The 14,506-nt window shown below is 35.7% G+C and overlaps 1 protein-coding gene across 1 annotated transcript in view; it reads right to left on the reverse strand.

Annotated features, from left to right (window-relative positions):
- lrrc9 (leucine rich repeat containing 9) overlaps positions 1-14,506 on the reverse strand; it is a 100,723-nt gene that overhangs the window by 39,393 nt on the left and 46,824 nt on the right. Inside the window, exons 16-22 of the mRNA XM_073039558.1 lie at positions 11,363-11,578; positions 10,539-10,658; positions 6,121-6,312; positions 4,246-4,371; positions 3,345-3,485; positions 2,677-2,854; positions 154-374 (exon numbers count right to left, since the gene is read on the reverse strand). Coding sequence (XP_072895659.1) covers positions 154-374; positions 2,677-2,854; positions 3,345-3,485; positions 4,246-4,371; positions 6,121-6,312; positions 10,539-10,658; positions 11,363-11,578 — 1,194 coding nt within the window. The remainder of the gene's footprint in view (positions 1-153; positions 375-2,676; positions 2,855-3,344; positions 3,486-4,245; positions 4,372-6,120; positions 6,313-10,538; positions 10,659-11,362; positions 11,579-14,506) is intronic.

A 14,506-nucleotide genomic window follows, 5' to 3' on the forward strand; every position in this document is an offset into this window, starting at 1 on the left:
TATGACTTGGATGTTGAAGTTCTAACAACTAATCTTTGTTTATATGCCTTATACTTCCATTCAAATGGAATTACTTTGTTTTTATAAAGAACATTTAGAAATTAAAGGAAAAAGTCTAGATAATGGAATTGAAAATGTACAAATCATATTTACCTTTAAATAGTAGACCTCACAGTTCTTATTAATGTGGTTGTTTCCTAAACATAATTCGGTTAGGGCATAAAGTTTCTGTAAACCATGTAGTGAAGAAATTTTGTTGAATTCTAGTGACAGATAGTGGAGATGCGTTAACTTATCTAGACCAGAATCTTCCAAATCTTTCAATTGATTATTACCAAGATTCAATCGAGTTAGCTTGGTCAGCTTTGATATCCCTATTAATAACAAAAATAAATAAATAAAAATCCAGGAAAAACAATAACAAATGAACATGCATTTACAGGAACAAAACAAAATTCTGAAGTATAGGCATAATAGTTTAGTAAGTGTACCATCCAATTTGGATTAAAAATATACCTCACATGTACACAATATTACAAAGTACTTCAAAGACAATAAACTGTTCTTAAAATATTTACCTATTTACTTATTATGAAACACTAAGTAACACCTGATCCCTACTGGCTTCCAACAAGGCAATTCCTTCAGTCTCATTAACCTCTCCTCATTTTTTCTACAGTCCTGCAACTTATTTTCACTCATATGTCCATCAACTCCCATTTAATTCTTTTGCCATGTACTTACACTATGGGGAGCTTTACAGCATCCAGTTGACTTGTCAATCCTTCTATGAAATAGGGGACAGAACTGGAGTACCCAGCAGAAACCAGGACAGTCACACCGATTTGAACTGGGTTCCTGAAACAGTGAGGCAACAAACCAAACTGCTGTGCTACTTTGTCATCCTCTGCACCACCATGCCATGAAAATGCAGGATCATACAGCACACCTCACCTCTGCTGACTGTCATGCCTCTACACTAATCGCACTTGTCAGCATTTGGCCCATATCAGGACTGTATGCCTGCATGCCTTTCTTATCTCAATACCTATTCAGTTGACTTTTAAACAAAACTGGAGTGCTGGAAAAACTCAAACGGTGTAAGAAAGCTTTTCAGGTCAAAACCCTACCTTCGGGACTGGGAAGGGAAAGGACAGATTACTAGTATAACCAGTAGCAGCACATAGGGATGAGATAGAGGCTGGTAGTGATAGGTGGATGCAGATGAGAGGAATGAAGGCTAGATAGGGATGGGGGTGAGGGATAGGTGATGGATCAAATCAGATGATGAGTAGATGGGGTAGGGAATAGGTGAGATAAATGAAGGGAGAAGAAAACTAAGAGGACAGGTGAGTTTGTGCTTTTTCTAAAATTGGAAGATACAGACCTTTCAAGGCCTTTTAAGCATTCTAATTATACCTCCCTTAGCAGTTCAATCCAGACATTTACCATACTTTATGTGAAAAACATACCCCTCAGATCTCCATTAAATTTCTTCCCTCTGATCTTAAACCTGTGCCCTCTAGTTTTAAAAACAACTGCCTCCAGTGTTTCGGAGAGAATAAGCTCAGTCTATCCAATATCTTCTGGACAACCCTTCATTCAAGGCAACATCCTGGTTAATTTTTTCCATACTCTCTATTGTTACATCTTTTATGTATTTTGGTGACCAGAATTATACACAATACTCTAAATGTGATCTAACCAATGTTTTATTGAGTTGCAACATGACATCCCAACTCTTATACTCAATGCCTTAGTCCACCAAATGCCTTTTTCAATACTCACCAATGTCACCATTTTCAGGAGGGTTTACATCCATTTACATCCCAAAGTTCTTATGTATATATACACTCACAAGGACCCTGCCAATCTGCATATGTCCTACCAGAATCTGACTTCCCAAAATGCATTACCTTACAATTGTCTGGATTAAGTTCAATCTACCACTGTCCATCCAACTTTCTAACTGATCTATGTTCTAATGCATCCTTGGACAACCTTCTTCACTATCTATGACTCCACCAATTTTCGTGTCAACTACACCTACATTCTCACCCAAGTCACTTATATGTGTTACAAACAACAAATGTCCCAATATTGATCCCTGCAGTTCATCATTTGATACAGATCTACAGTCAGAAAAACACCCATCCACCAGTCTGCCTCTTCCCACTATGTCAATGTGAAGGATCTTGGCTCAAAATGTCAACTGTTTACTCTTTCCCATTCACGCTACCTGACCTGCTGAGTTCCTCTAGCATTTTGTGTGTGTTGCTTCGATGTCAATTCTGGATTCAATCTGTCAATGTGCCAGGAATCCATTATGCTTTAACTTTCTGAACCAGCCTATTATTCAACAGCCTAACTAGAGATCACTCTGCCTTCATCAATTTTCCTCCTCAAAAACCTCAGTCAGATTTGTGTGATATGCTTTCTATACACAAAACCATGCTGACTCCTAATAATTGTAAAGTAGCCAAAAGCAGAAGTTAACATAAAGGAAATAAACATAAATGGCAAATAAGCAAGTAAATGACCTCAAAATGTGATTCCACAGAGTTAAACTAAATACTGCAATGCAATTAAAAATGTACTTACTACAGATCCAAGGCAAACCCCTCTTACCAAAGCTCCATGGAAAAAAATCTGCAAATGTGGAAATTCAACTGGTACCTTCTAGTTTAGTAATAAAGTTGTTTTCCAGAGAAAGTTCTTCAAGTTTAAGGCACCGATCCAAGCCTTCAAGCCTACGAATTATATTGTTATTAAATGAAGCCCAACGCAAGTTCTCTAGTTTATCAAGATTAGTGAGTTGTGAAATATTCTGTCCATCCAAATTTAATGCAGTAATCTGCAAATGATAAACAATAATTAACATTTAAGAGGTAGAAGATTTATTATGACTGGTTTACCTGGTAATCATAATTTAACATCATGGCTGTAGATCCGAAGGGTACTAATTTCATATTTGAATGCAACAGTGATTAAGCTTGTATCAGTTGCTAGAGGAGCATTTGAGTAGCATTGTAATATTAACTCATATACTTATCTTCTCTTTGTACATAAAATACAATTTATTGGACCACCATAATGAAACTTACAAAATTACAAAGACAAATTAACAACTAAATAATTGGAATAATGCACACTAAGTTAAATGGGTATATATTATGCTGGAATTAAATTCTATACCAGCAAAGTTTTTTTTGTAATGATACCTATGTATTTTTGTAAAACAGTATTGAAAATGAATTTGGATGCAGAGTACAATGCCTCAATATGACATATTTAGCACTGGATAAACAAACTTAATGACTCAGATATAAAAGATTTGTATAAACCTTAGAAAACCAGGCTGTGCCTTGGTCAACAGATGTATTTGGCTTGTTTTCGCTGATCTGAGTCAGGGTCTGAGCACAATTCATTAAGCTGAGGCAACGAGGGGGTACTTCATCCGTCCGCGAACAGGCCAATAATGAAGCCTGGCAGAGAAAGGAAAAAAATTACCTTTGGTGATTAAAGCTTCATTGAATACAACAACACTGAAAGGATCATTGCTTAGGTTTGCAAATTCTATTCACTTTCAATCAACTGCATTCCCTTGTCAAGTTCTAACAAACCACTTGCCCATTAAGTTGGGCTTTTATATATATACATACATACACACACACACACACACACACACACACACATATACACATACAAAATAATTCTGCAGATTAATTGCATTGAGGTAATTACTCAGTATAATAAATTTTGAAAAGTAAAACAAGAGTGGATATAATGAATGATTAAAATCTGACTAAATTCTTCATAACAATTTTACACTGAGTAATCATTGTAATAAATAATGTTGTTTTACAATTAAGAAACAGGATTTTTACCCCTCACATCAATTAAAATGCAGACTATACAACCTTAAGTGAAATAGAGAGCAAGAAATCACAACAGCTATTTGTCTGACTCTACTTAGTGTATTTAAAATTGTGATAATCAGTAAGCTTTTTTAGACAGTATTTTATTTTAAATGTGCACATGAAATATCAGGTTTTTATATGGTACATGATATTTGGATAACCTGAAATAAAAACCAGTTTGTCCAATAATATACGATAAATTAGTAGAGCATAACAGCCTAAAGAGGCAAGTCAAATTAACTGAAATCAAATTTGTTCTAATCTTATTACAAGTAACTCAAAAGAAAATCATAAGTATAATTAGTACAATCAATGCTGGTCCTACCTGTGTTACCCTAAATCCAGGAGTAATATGCAAGGCTGCTGCAATTTCTTCCTCTGTTACACTGCATCCATTCAAATTAGTGAGAGACTTTAATTGGCCAATTGCTATTGGACGCACTAATGCAGGCTGTTCAAATAATTGAGGTTATGAGAAAAGAAGAATGATGAGATATTCTAAAATTAATTAAGTTGCAGTAAATATTTTAAAGCAGAACAATATTTATACATTTTACTTTACAAAAGAAAGTGAGAAATTATACAACAAAATTTGTAGTACAAATCATTCTGACTCATCCATTGACTCTCTTCAGGCATTCAGATAAAAGTCCCTGACATACATGCACCCAGCAATGTATTTTTCTCCCATCTCAGATACTAGTCTCCACAAGAAGATTAAATGGAATTCAATGGCAGCCCAAGTATGCTAGAATTCCCAATATCAAAGGTTCAAAGGTTCATTTATTATCAAGGTATACAATTCTGAAATTCTTCTTCTCCAGATTGCCATGAAACCAAGAAAGAAAAGAACGGCAGCATGATCATCAACCCCTAAATTCCTGCTCCCTCACACAAAAAAACTGAACAAAAATGGAACAGGCACATCCACCCCCAAATACCCCTCCCCTGCACACAAAAAAATGAGAAAGATTGCACAATTTCTTTTTTAGATTCTGATTTCTATTAAAAAGCCTTACAATTTTGGCAGAAACTAAAGATTCATCTGTGGCTTTGCCTTCCATCAAAACTTGTCAAGAGTATTCCAGGACCAGATGAGGTCCAAATGACAATAGACTGTCATGGCCTATTGTCATTTGGAGGTTACCTGTCCAATACCAAGTAGCAGAGGTCAAACAACTTCAAACTAGCCAAGCTAAGAGTAGATGATCTAGAACCATGGGTGTTGACTCAATCCAAGATGATCCAGGGAGATCCAGTGCAACATCAATGAATTGTTATTTTTATAGCCTTTGACTGACAACACACCTTGATGGCAATCACCAACAGTTGGAAGAACTGATGAATACACAGCATTAACATGTAAAACTTTAAGTTATTCAAGTGCAAGCTAATTCTGTATAAATGTATTACTAAAAGACATACTTACTTGTTTTTACCTTATCATATAATTATTCAAATACAGTTAAAATATAACTAAAGTTAATTCTACATTTCCATAGTTAATAGTGGGAATTCAGAAAGAATGGTGCTTATACTTGTGTCTCTCCAATCCACTGTTCTCTGATTAATGTTCAAACAAACTTACCTTCTATTCAATAACACCCTTTGAAAGTGGAAATAGATAATGAAGAAAAATAGTATAATTGAAATTACTTCATTACACAATTCAGCATAGTTCAATTTCCATATGTTGTTCTGTACCTGGCCTTGAAATTTGCCTTGAACACCCACTGAACTTAAAATTAAATGAAAAATAACGCTGTGTAGCTACTAAATTACATGTGAGTTTGCAACAGTGAACTCGAAGGAGCATGACCTAGGAACTTTTGATGCTCAAAACTTAATGAGCTGCAGTGTGGCATACCAATAACATTTATGTTATGTATCTGAAAATTCATTATGTGTATTGAATTGTCCTTGGACAGAGTGAGGCCTTTACGCAAGGACAAAAGAATTGCTGTAATTATACTTCAATGTGGGGAAAATGTTTTTATGCAGATCACTGAAAAAAAGTGTTGCATGATCAAATTTCTAGGCCTGTTTGTATTAAAAAATAATGACATAATAAACATTGAACAATGTAAGGGAATGACTTAAAGATGTAAACTGTTGGATTTGGGTATTTTTTAAATTTTCTATTAACATTGTCCTGTTTCAAATATTTAGACTTCATGACTGTTATTTCTATAAAGAATACCTTTTTCCATGGATTGTGGCGGAGATCAAGTGTAAGAAGGTCAAATGCATGCTTACAAAGGACTCCAATTTCCTCTTTAATGTAAGTTAGTTGATTCCAACTCACGTCCAAATATTTAAGTTTATCCATTCCTTTGAATCCATCTAATGTTGTCACATGGTTGTGGCTTGCATCCAAATATGTTAATTGTTGCTGCAGAATTTTAAAACAATGTAATGAGGATTGAGATTTTAGTGTAGCCTAAAGCCTGTGCTAGATAGATGTGGTAATGGAATCTTCATGATCATCTCAGTTATTATCCTTCTGCCGATCACCAATTATACACAAGTAGTTAAATGACATAGATGGCATAACTTATGGCGCTACATTGGAAAGACCACTTTGTTGTGGAAGTGCCTAGTGTTAAGAGCTGAAGGACAAGACTTTCCAAGCACATTACCAACCACACTTCCCACCACCCTTCAAACTTTCAAAACCTGGGTTGCAGAGGAGCAAATCACCCTTTTGATTTGAATAATGCCTGGAAATATTCAACTAAACTTCTGAAGTGGCATACAATGATCTGGAAGTGGTCATTATCACTTTCTTGTTTTAGTTAATATAAAGAGAAATTCCAGTACAACAGAGTGAAAAGAAAATGCTGATGATTCTATGCACAGTACTGTATTTGTCAACATGGAGTGGAGAGCAAGTTTGTGAACCTGGCAGGAGCAAATAATGTTGTTGGGAATGGCATGGGTGGAGCACTACAGAAACCAAGGTCATTTGATTTCAAACAACTGGTTTACTGATCATTACAGAATGTCTTTCTGGTGCTTCCCTCTCCCCAACCATGATTCCCCTCTCCCTGCACCCTTCCCACTCTGAGTCCACAATAGAGACCCATATCAGAATCAGGTTTATCATCATCACTCACACATTATGAAATTTGTTTTTATTGCAGCAGCAGCAGCAGCAATGCAGTGCAATACATAAAATTACTACAGTACTGTGCAAATGTCTTAAGCATCCTAGCTATATACATGAGTCTAACAAATTTTGCATAGTACTATAGCTGCAGCACTAATAAAAATAAGCATTTCATACACCTTGTTTACCACCTTATCCACTTGTATCATCACTTTCATTGACTAAAGATCTGGTTCCAAAGATCCCTCTGTATCTTGGTGCTTTTAAGGGGTCCACCATCTGACCTCTCAAAGTAAAATATACCTCACACTTGTCTGGATAAAACTTCATATTGCACTTCTCTATCCACATCTGTAAACTGACTGACATACTGCATTATTCTTTGATATTCCTCTACATTGTCAAAGATTCCAATAATCCAAACCCAAACTTAATCTGAATTTATTTAAATCTTACATCCATCTCACAATGCGAGGGAGTAAAGATCTTCGTGGTATGATTCCATTGCAATATACAGACATGTGAATTTATAAGTCTAATGGCTTGTAGAAAGAAGCTGTACGGCAGCCTGTTGGCCCTGCTTTAATGCTGTGGTATTGTTTGCCAGATGGAAGAAGCTGAAAGTTTTTGATTGGGGTGGCTGGTGTTCCTGATGATCTTCCAGACCTTCTATACACACCTACTGCTGTAAATGCCCTCAGTGGAGGGAAGTTCACATCCACAGATGTGCTGGGCTGTCCGTACCACTCTCTGCCGTGCCCAGCAATCAAAGTTGGTGCAGTTCCCGTACCAGGTGGTGATACAGCCAGTCAGGATGCTCTCAATGGTGTCACCTGCAAACTTGCTGATTCACTCATCTACAATTTAAATCTAAATCATTGATATAAATCACAAACAACAGAGGTCCCAACACCAATTCTGGGTGGAACACCACCTGACCTCTAGTTACAATAACAGTCCTCCACCCTACTTTCTGTTTTATATAGACAAGCGAGTTCGAAATCTAAATTTGCAATTCACCCTGGGCCTTTATCATCTGAATCAACCTACCATGAAGGATCCCTTACTACAGTCTACGTAGTTTAAATTCCACTGTTTTATCCTCATCAAGCTCAAGGAAGTGATAGGGAGACAGAGGTCAAGTACAGAGGGGGAAGTAGTAGAGAAACCAGAGGAAAAAATATTTTGATGTTTTTTCCATATTTAAAGTATGAACCAAATATGTTTTTTGTCACTGCTCATAAATGTTAAATTTCCAAAATTTTTGCAAACAAATTTTCGCCTTCATACATGAAAGATTGGAAGAGACTATCCTTGTTCAAACTTTCCCTCTGCTAGCCATCTGAACAATATTAATATTCCTTTTTGATGATGGTGATTGAAGATTCCCAAGTTAATGGAATGAAAACTTGAATACCAAGTGATAATAAAATAAAGATAAGGAAAAAAAGAATGCAGTCACAGAGAAGGAATTAATTATATTACAAAATCAATCACATCTAAATAGATCAGACAATTTTTCTCAATTGTTCCCACACCATTTGTAAATATGTATTTTAAAGTTCAATACATGGGTAATTGTGGCTTAATATTATGATTTGTTATTAATTTATACCACAAATTCCTTGATGTGATCAACCATCCATTGATAATTCTCAGTAAAATCAGTAAACTAATTCTAACACCTTGGAATGAGGATGAGTTAAACCTATTCCATCTTTACAATTTCTAAGGCAGCTTATGGAACCAATGCATGAGCTAGACTCTTCCACAGATGTAACAAGTGGTGGGCGAGGAGATAGATGTGTGAATATATGTGTTGCAGTTTCCTCAATCTTCCACTTACACAGAACTGTTGTGTGCTCCCAATAAATGACCTTGAGCTTCCCAACTACCATCCTGGATACTCCTTTTTCACTTAAAGCAATCACGAGGCAGAAGTTCCGAGGAGTCATTGGGGATGTTACACTTCAAAGAGCTTTGACCACATCCTTGAATCGTTTCTGCTGTCTGCCTGGTAATCTCTTCCCATTACAAAGGTTGAAGTATAATGCTTCAGGAATCTGCTCTACCATTTCATCATGTCTGATCCAAATTTCTCAGTTCCAATCTCCTGCCTTCTTGCCGAATCCCTTCATGTTCTGACCAATCAACAATCCATCAATGTCTGCCTAAAATATACAAAAAGATTTGGTCTCCACAGCTGTCTGTGGCAAATAATTCTACAGACTCACCACACTCTGGCTAAAGAAATTCCTTCTTATCTTTATTCTAAAAGGGCACCCCTCTTCTCTGAGGCTGTGTCCACTGGTCTTAGACACGCCCACCATAGGAAACATCCTCTCCACATCCACTCTATCAAGGCCTTTCCCCATTTGATAGGTTTCAATTATCATTCTTCTTAATTCTAGTGAATACAGGCCCAGAGCTATCAAATGCTCTTCATATCATAAGGCATTTAGATGACGTAGCCTGTCCAATGTTGTTGACTGTTTTTTGTGTCTCAATACTGGGGCTGTTAGCGGAGAGGTAACACTGACATTGGTTTACTTGTCCACTTTTACATTCTGGAATAACTGCAAACAGAAATCTAAGTGCTACAGTCTTTATGGTTAAAGGCCTCTAAAGGTGCTGAGAATTCAGGTACTCTGCTAAAGTAACAGTGAAAAATGGTGACAAATCTCCAAATCATGAAGACACAAAATATAAAGGGAAGTGTGTAGTTGGAGGTGATATTTTCATGCACCTGGTGCTTGTCATTTTAACTGACAAAAATGCTGTTGAAGAAGCCTTTGGGGTTACTGCAAAATATCTTGTGGACTCTCTGTGATAGATGATGCCAAGCTTTTTGTGTACTGCTGATGCTACATTCATTTAAGTAAACAAATGCAAAGTGGGGAAGTGAGTTACATCTCAATTAAAAATGAGAAATTCTTAATTAAATTTTAGGCAAACCTCTGGTTATGGATGGTAAAGTATTTGATATTATGTGAATGTCAAGGCAAGTGAGACTTTTTAGCTTGTTAGATATATTCATTCATTGGTAGTATTAGGCCATGAATGCCAGTAGCCATTGTTAGCACTCCATGGCTGTAAGCAATCCAAGTTTCATCATATATAGTCAGTTTATAAGTAAGCATAATGAAGGAATTAATCAATAGAACTAAACTTTGCCATCCTTAACTCTATCCTTTATTTGGAGAAACAATCACTGATAAACATAGTTGAAAGTGTTTTGAGTGTAGGACATTGCCTTAATGAACTCTTGCAGTGGTGTGCTGGTGCTAATATTATTGCTTTCCAGCAACAAGAGCCTTCTTCCTTTGCTCTGTGTAGGTGTGTAGTTGCATAGGTGTGCGTGCGTGTGTGTGTAGGTGTGTGTTCAATTCAATGGGGAGTTCTTGTTCCAATTCTCATTAACTTCAATTTTAATGTACATCTGTGCTGAAAATATTTATAGGTTTGAAACAGATCTACACATAATTTACTGTAATCATGTCATTTCTTACCAGGTTTGTAAGATCATCCAGTTGTAAAAGTTCATTGAAACTAACAACAAGTTTCTGTAGGTTTGTAAGTTTGGAGATACCTTTTAGTTTACTTAGACTATGTCCATGTAAATTCAGAATCTGTAAAAGGAAGAAAAATAAAGAAAAGTTATGTTCTTAAATTAAGCGTCACAGTAGAATTCATAATTATTTTTTATTCAGTAGCTATTTCCATAAATGTGAATTTACTGTGCTTTCATATCCTAAATTAAGGAATAGTATGTTCCTTGATTTAAGAAATACAAATTCAATTTATTTTCCAAATTATAATTTAGAAGACAACTATTCTGTGATTTTAGTTTATAACAATATTTGCAGCTTGGTAGCTTGTACTTCACATAAAGGACTTCATACATTTAGGATTGATTTTTTGTTGTTGATTATGTAGCATAATTTAGCTTCTTCTATCTCTTGGATATAGTTGAACAAGCTCCACAATACTGAAAAGAATTACTTTTCAAGGTCACTTACCAAAATTTAAGCACCTAGCCAAATTCCCCCAAGCAAGTACCGGTAGGTATTCGTATTAGAATTGGATTGTCTTCTTTTTCAAAGAAAGGATTAAATTAATATTGCTGGATAAATAATGGGCATAGATTCCACTTGAAAAATCTATCTAATATTCCCATTATCAAATCTTAAAGTAATGATATGTAACTATAACTTGGTTTTACTGCTGCATTAATTTGAAAATGTTTCAACTTGAATCTTGAGTTATTGTGAGGAACAACTGTTTTGCCAAAATCTTAAGTTACTTTATACAGACTTGACTGGAAATAACTCACTGTGATGTGTTTCAGTGCTGAAGCGTTAGATATAGAAAGTAACGTCATTTCTTCCAAACATAATATTTTAGGTTTTTGCTTCACAACAGGATCCATTCTCAGAACTTCTTCATCAAGGGCCTTGGCTTGCTGTATCATCATTATTTCTGCTTTATCATGCTTTCTTTGAGATGTTTTATTTTCAGAAAAAGCAGAATAATATTTCTGCTGATCATTCTAGATAAATATAATTTGTCAGAAAAATTATTAAACACACTCAGTTAATTGTTTCACAAAATGCTTTTTATGGATTATATTTTCTTTTACTCATCTCCAATTCACTTTTTTCATCAAATGTGCAGATAATTGAACAAGTTATTGACCCTATAAACTACAACGTAAAATCACTGCATTTTAGAATTATAGAACATGTTTATATCGCAATGAGACTATTCAGCCCAGCTTATCCATACCAATAAAAACAGAGCAATCTAGTCTAAACCTAATTCCTAACTTCCAGATCTTGATGCATAGCTATATAGGGTATGGCACATCAAGTACTGTTTAAACACAATGACACTTCTGGCTCCAATGATCTATAGACCACATCACTTTCAGGAATGAGGAGGGGGAAGATCTAGTGGAATTCTCCACAATAACCTCTAATCCCTCAATTAATTACTTTAAAAGCCCCCATGTAAGTGAACAGGTTTTCCTAGTGCAATCAAACCTTCCTTATAGCTTTTTCCACATCAATTAAATCTTCCCCCCAAAAAAAAAACCCTAATCTACTCTACCTGGCCACCTGGGAAAAAAATTCTCAGTACTACAATATTTTCCTAAATCTCTTTTGTAGCTTCTTCATGCGGTCATGTGTTTCCTGCAATGTGAGGGCTAGAATTTTTCATAGGTTTTTAAATGTGGCCTTGTACAGTGGATTCCAGTTAATTGGGCTATAGGTTAAGTGGGGCAGCAGCTTATTTTGGACAACTCTTAAAGAGCAAAAAACTACGAGAAAATAGCCGGGATTCCCTTTGTTATTTGAGACTCTATGCCACTTAATTGGGACAGGAGACTTGCTGAACAGTTTCCAGTTAGAACCAGTTGAGTGCACTTGCATGACCATTAGGCACCACACTATGCGTTAAGCAAACATTTTTAAGTAGCATCAATTGACTGTGTTCGCTTTCAAAAAGCAGTGATTTTTTTGTCACTGATATTTGGTAAGAAATAAGCAGTAAAACAATTCAGAATTGTTTTGTTCACTGCAGTTTCAATAACTCGGGCTTGGAGATGCCAAAAACGGCCATGAGTAAAAATGAAATGATTTCACTACTTCAAAAAGTTAGGAATTGTGAAAAATTTGAAGGTATCAAGAACCATGTTGAATGTTACAATGAAAATGAAGATTTGGAAGATGCAATTGTCGATAGCATTGTTCAAAGGCAGTCTATTATCTGCACCAGGTGTCTGCACTGATTTTGTTCATTTACAATCAATCAAAAGAACAAGGCAGCATACACTGTCTGGATGAATTCTTTCAGCGATAATAATTAGGAACCAATACACAGTTTTATAGCATTGTAGCAATATTGGTAATGTTTTAATTTGTTCTGTACGGTGGATTCCGGTTATTGAGCCATCGGTTAATCAGGGCAGTCACTTATTTGGGACAATTCTTAAAGAACAAGAACGCATTAAAAAATAGCCAGGATTCCCTTTGTTTATTAGGGGTACTCTGCTGCTTAATTGGGCCAGGAGACTACTTGCCAAAACATCAGTCATGTGCACTTCTGTGACTATTAAACACTACACCACACTTAGAACAAACAGTTTTTAAAACAGCGTCAGATACATGTGTAAGGTAATTCTGAACTGCTTTGCTCACAGCGGTTTCAAGCATTCAGGCTTGGAGAAGCCAGAAACAGCCGAGAATAGAAATGAAACTATTCCACTACTTCAACAAGTTAGAAACTATGAAGAATTTAAAGGTTTCAACAATCATCTTGAATGTTACAATGGAAAAGAGGATTAGGAGGATGCAATCATTGAATGCATTGTATGAAAGCAGTCCATTAACTGCACCAGGTAGCTGAGCTAATATGTTCAGAGTTAATTAAAAGAACACGGCAGAGTACACCGTGGATGAGTTCCTCTGTTGATAACTATTAGGAAGTAGTAAAGTTTTATAGTACTGTTAGTGTGCCCATTTGTTCTGTATTGTATTTAAATATATAATTTGTTACTCAGTTAAGTGGAAGTTTGCCTTTTTTTTTAATACGTCCCCAATTTCCAGGAAATTTTGGCTAACTGAGGCAGCCCCTTAATAGGACTAAAATGTGCAGATCCCAATGTGCCCCAATGAACCAGAATCCACTGTATTTTAGTTTCAGTCTAACCTCACTGGTTCCAGGTTCTACACCTTCTCTCATAAAGAAAAGAAACTTTTCCTTCATGACCACCTTATCAAGCTGTGCCACAACTTTCAGGAATTTGTGGACATGCATTTCATTATCCCTGTATTTCTTTCTATATCTCATTATCACACCATTTGTAGACTACTCACTTGTTTTGCCTCCCCAAACTTAATAATTGACACTCTGATAATGACACTTGTGAGAAAATAAATGGAATTCAATTAAATGGTTTGAACCATTTATTTTTCTGACCACATTATCAGTTTATTGAAATGCTCCTGCAGAGTACATATTTCTTCCTTAGCATTAATTTTAAGCCCATTTTTGTATAACTTGTAACCTTAATCTTGACTCATGTGTAAAATACTTCTTGCTATTGAAATCTGAAGTCTGAGACAATCAGAGACTTTAGGAGTGAGGGAAGTTTTTAGGTTGATAGATGTAAAATATTCTGATTATTATCCTGTTAAGAAAGGATTTAGGATTTCTTCTGGAAATGCCTGACCACTCCAGAAAAATACATTTTCACTTTCTGTATCAATACCTGCTTGATATTAGTGATTGGGGTTTTAACAGAACTATTCTCAGTGAAGATTGGTGTCAAACAACTTTTCTCAACAGTATTCTCAAATTGGCATAATGTTGCATGTGTCCAAACCGATACTGATTTTTGATTTATGCAGTTGGGGCAGTTGTCTGTGTGAAAAAAGGTACTTTATAATGCAATTGAAAAGATAAAGTCTTCTTC

The sequence above is a fragment of the Hemitrygon akajei genome, chromosome 3 (assembly GCF_048418815.1).
Source record: "Hemitrygon akajei chromosome 3, sHemAka1.3, whole genome shotgun sequence".
Lineage (NCBI taxonomy): Eukaryota > Metazoa > Chordata > Chondrichthyes > Myliobatiformes > Dasyatidae > Hemitrygon > Hemitrygon akajei.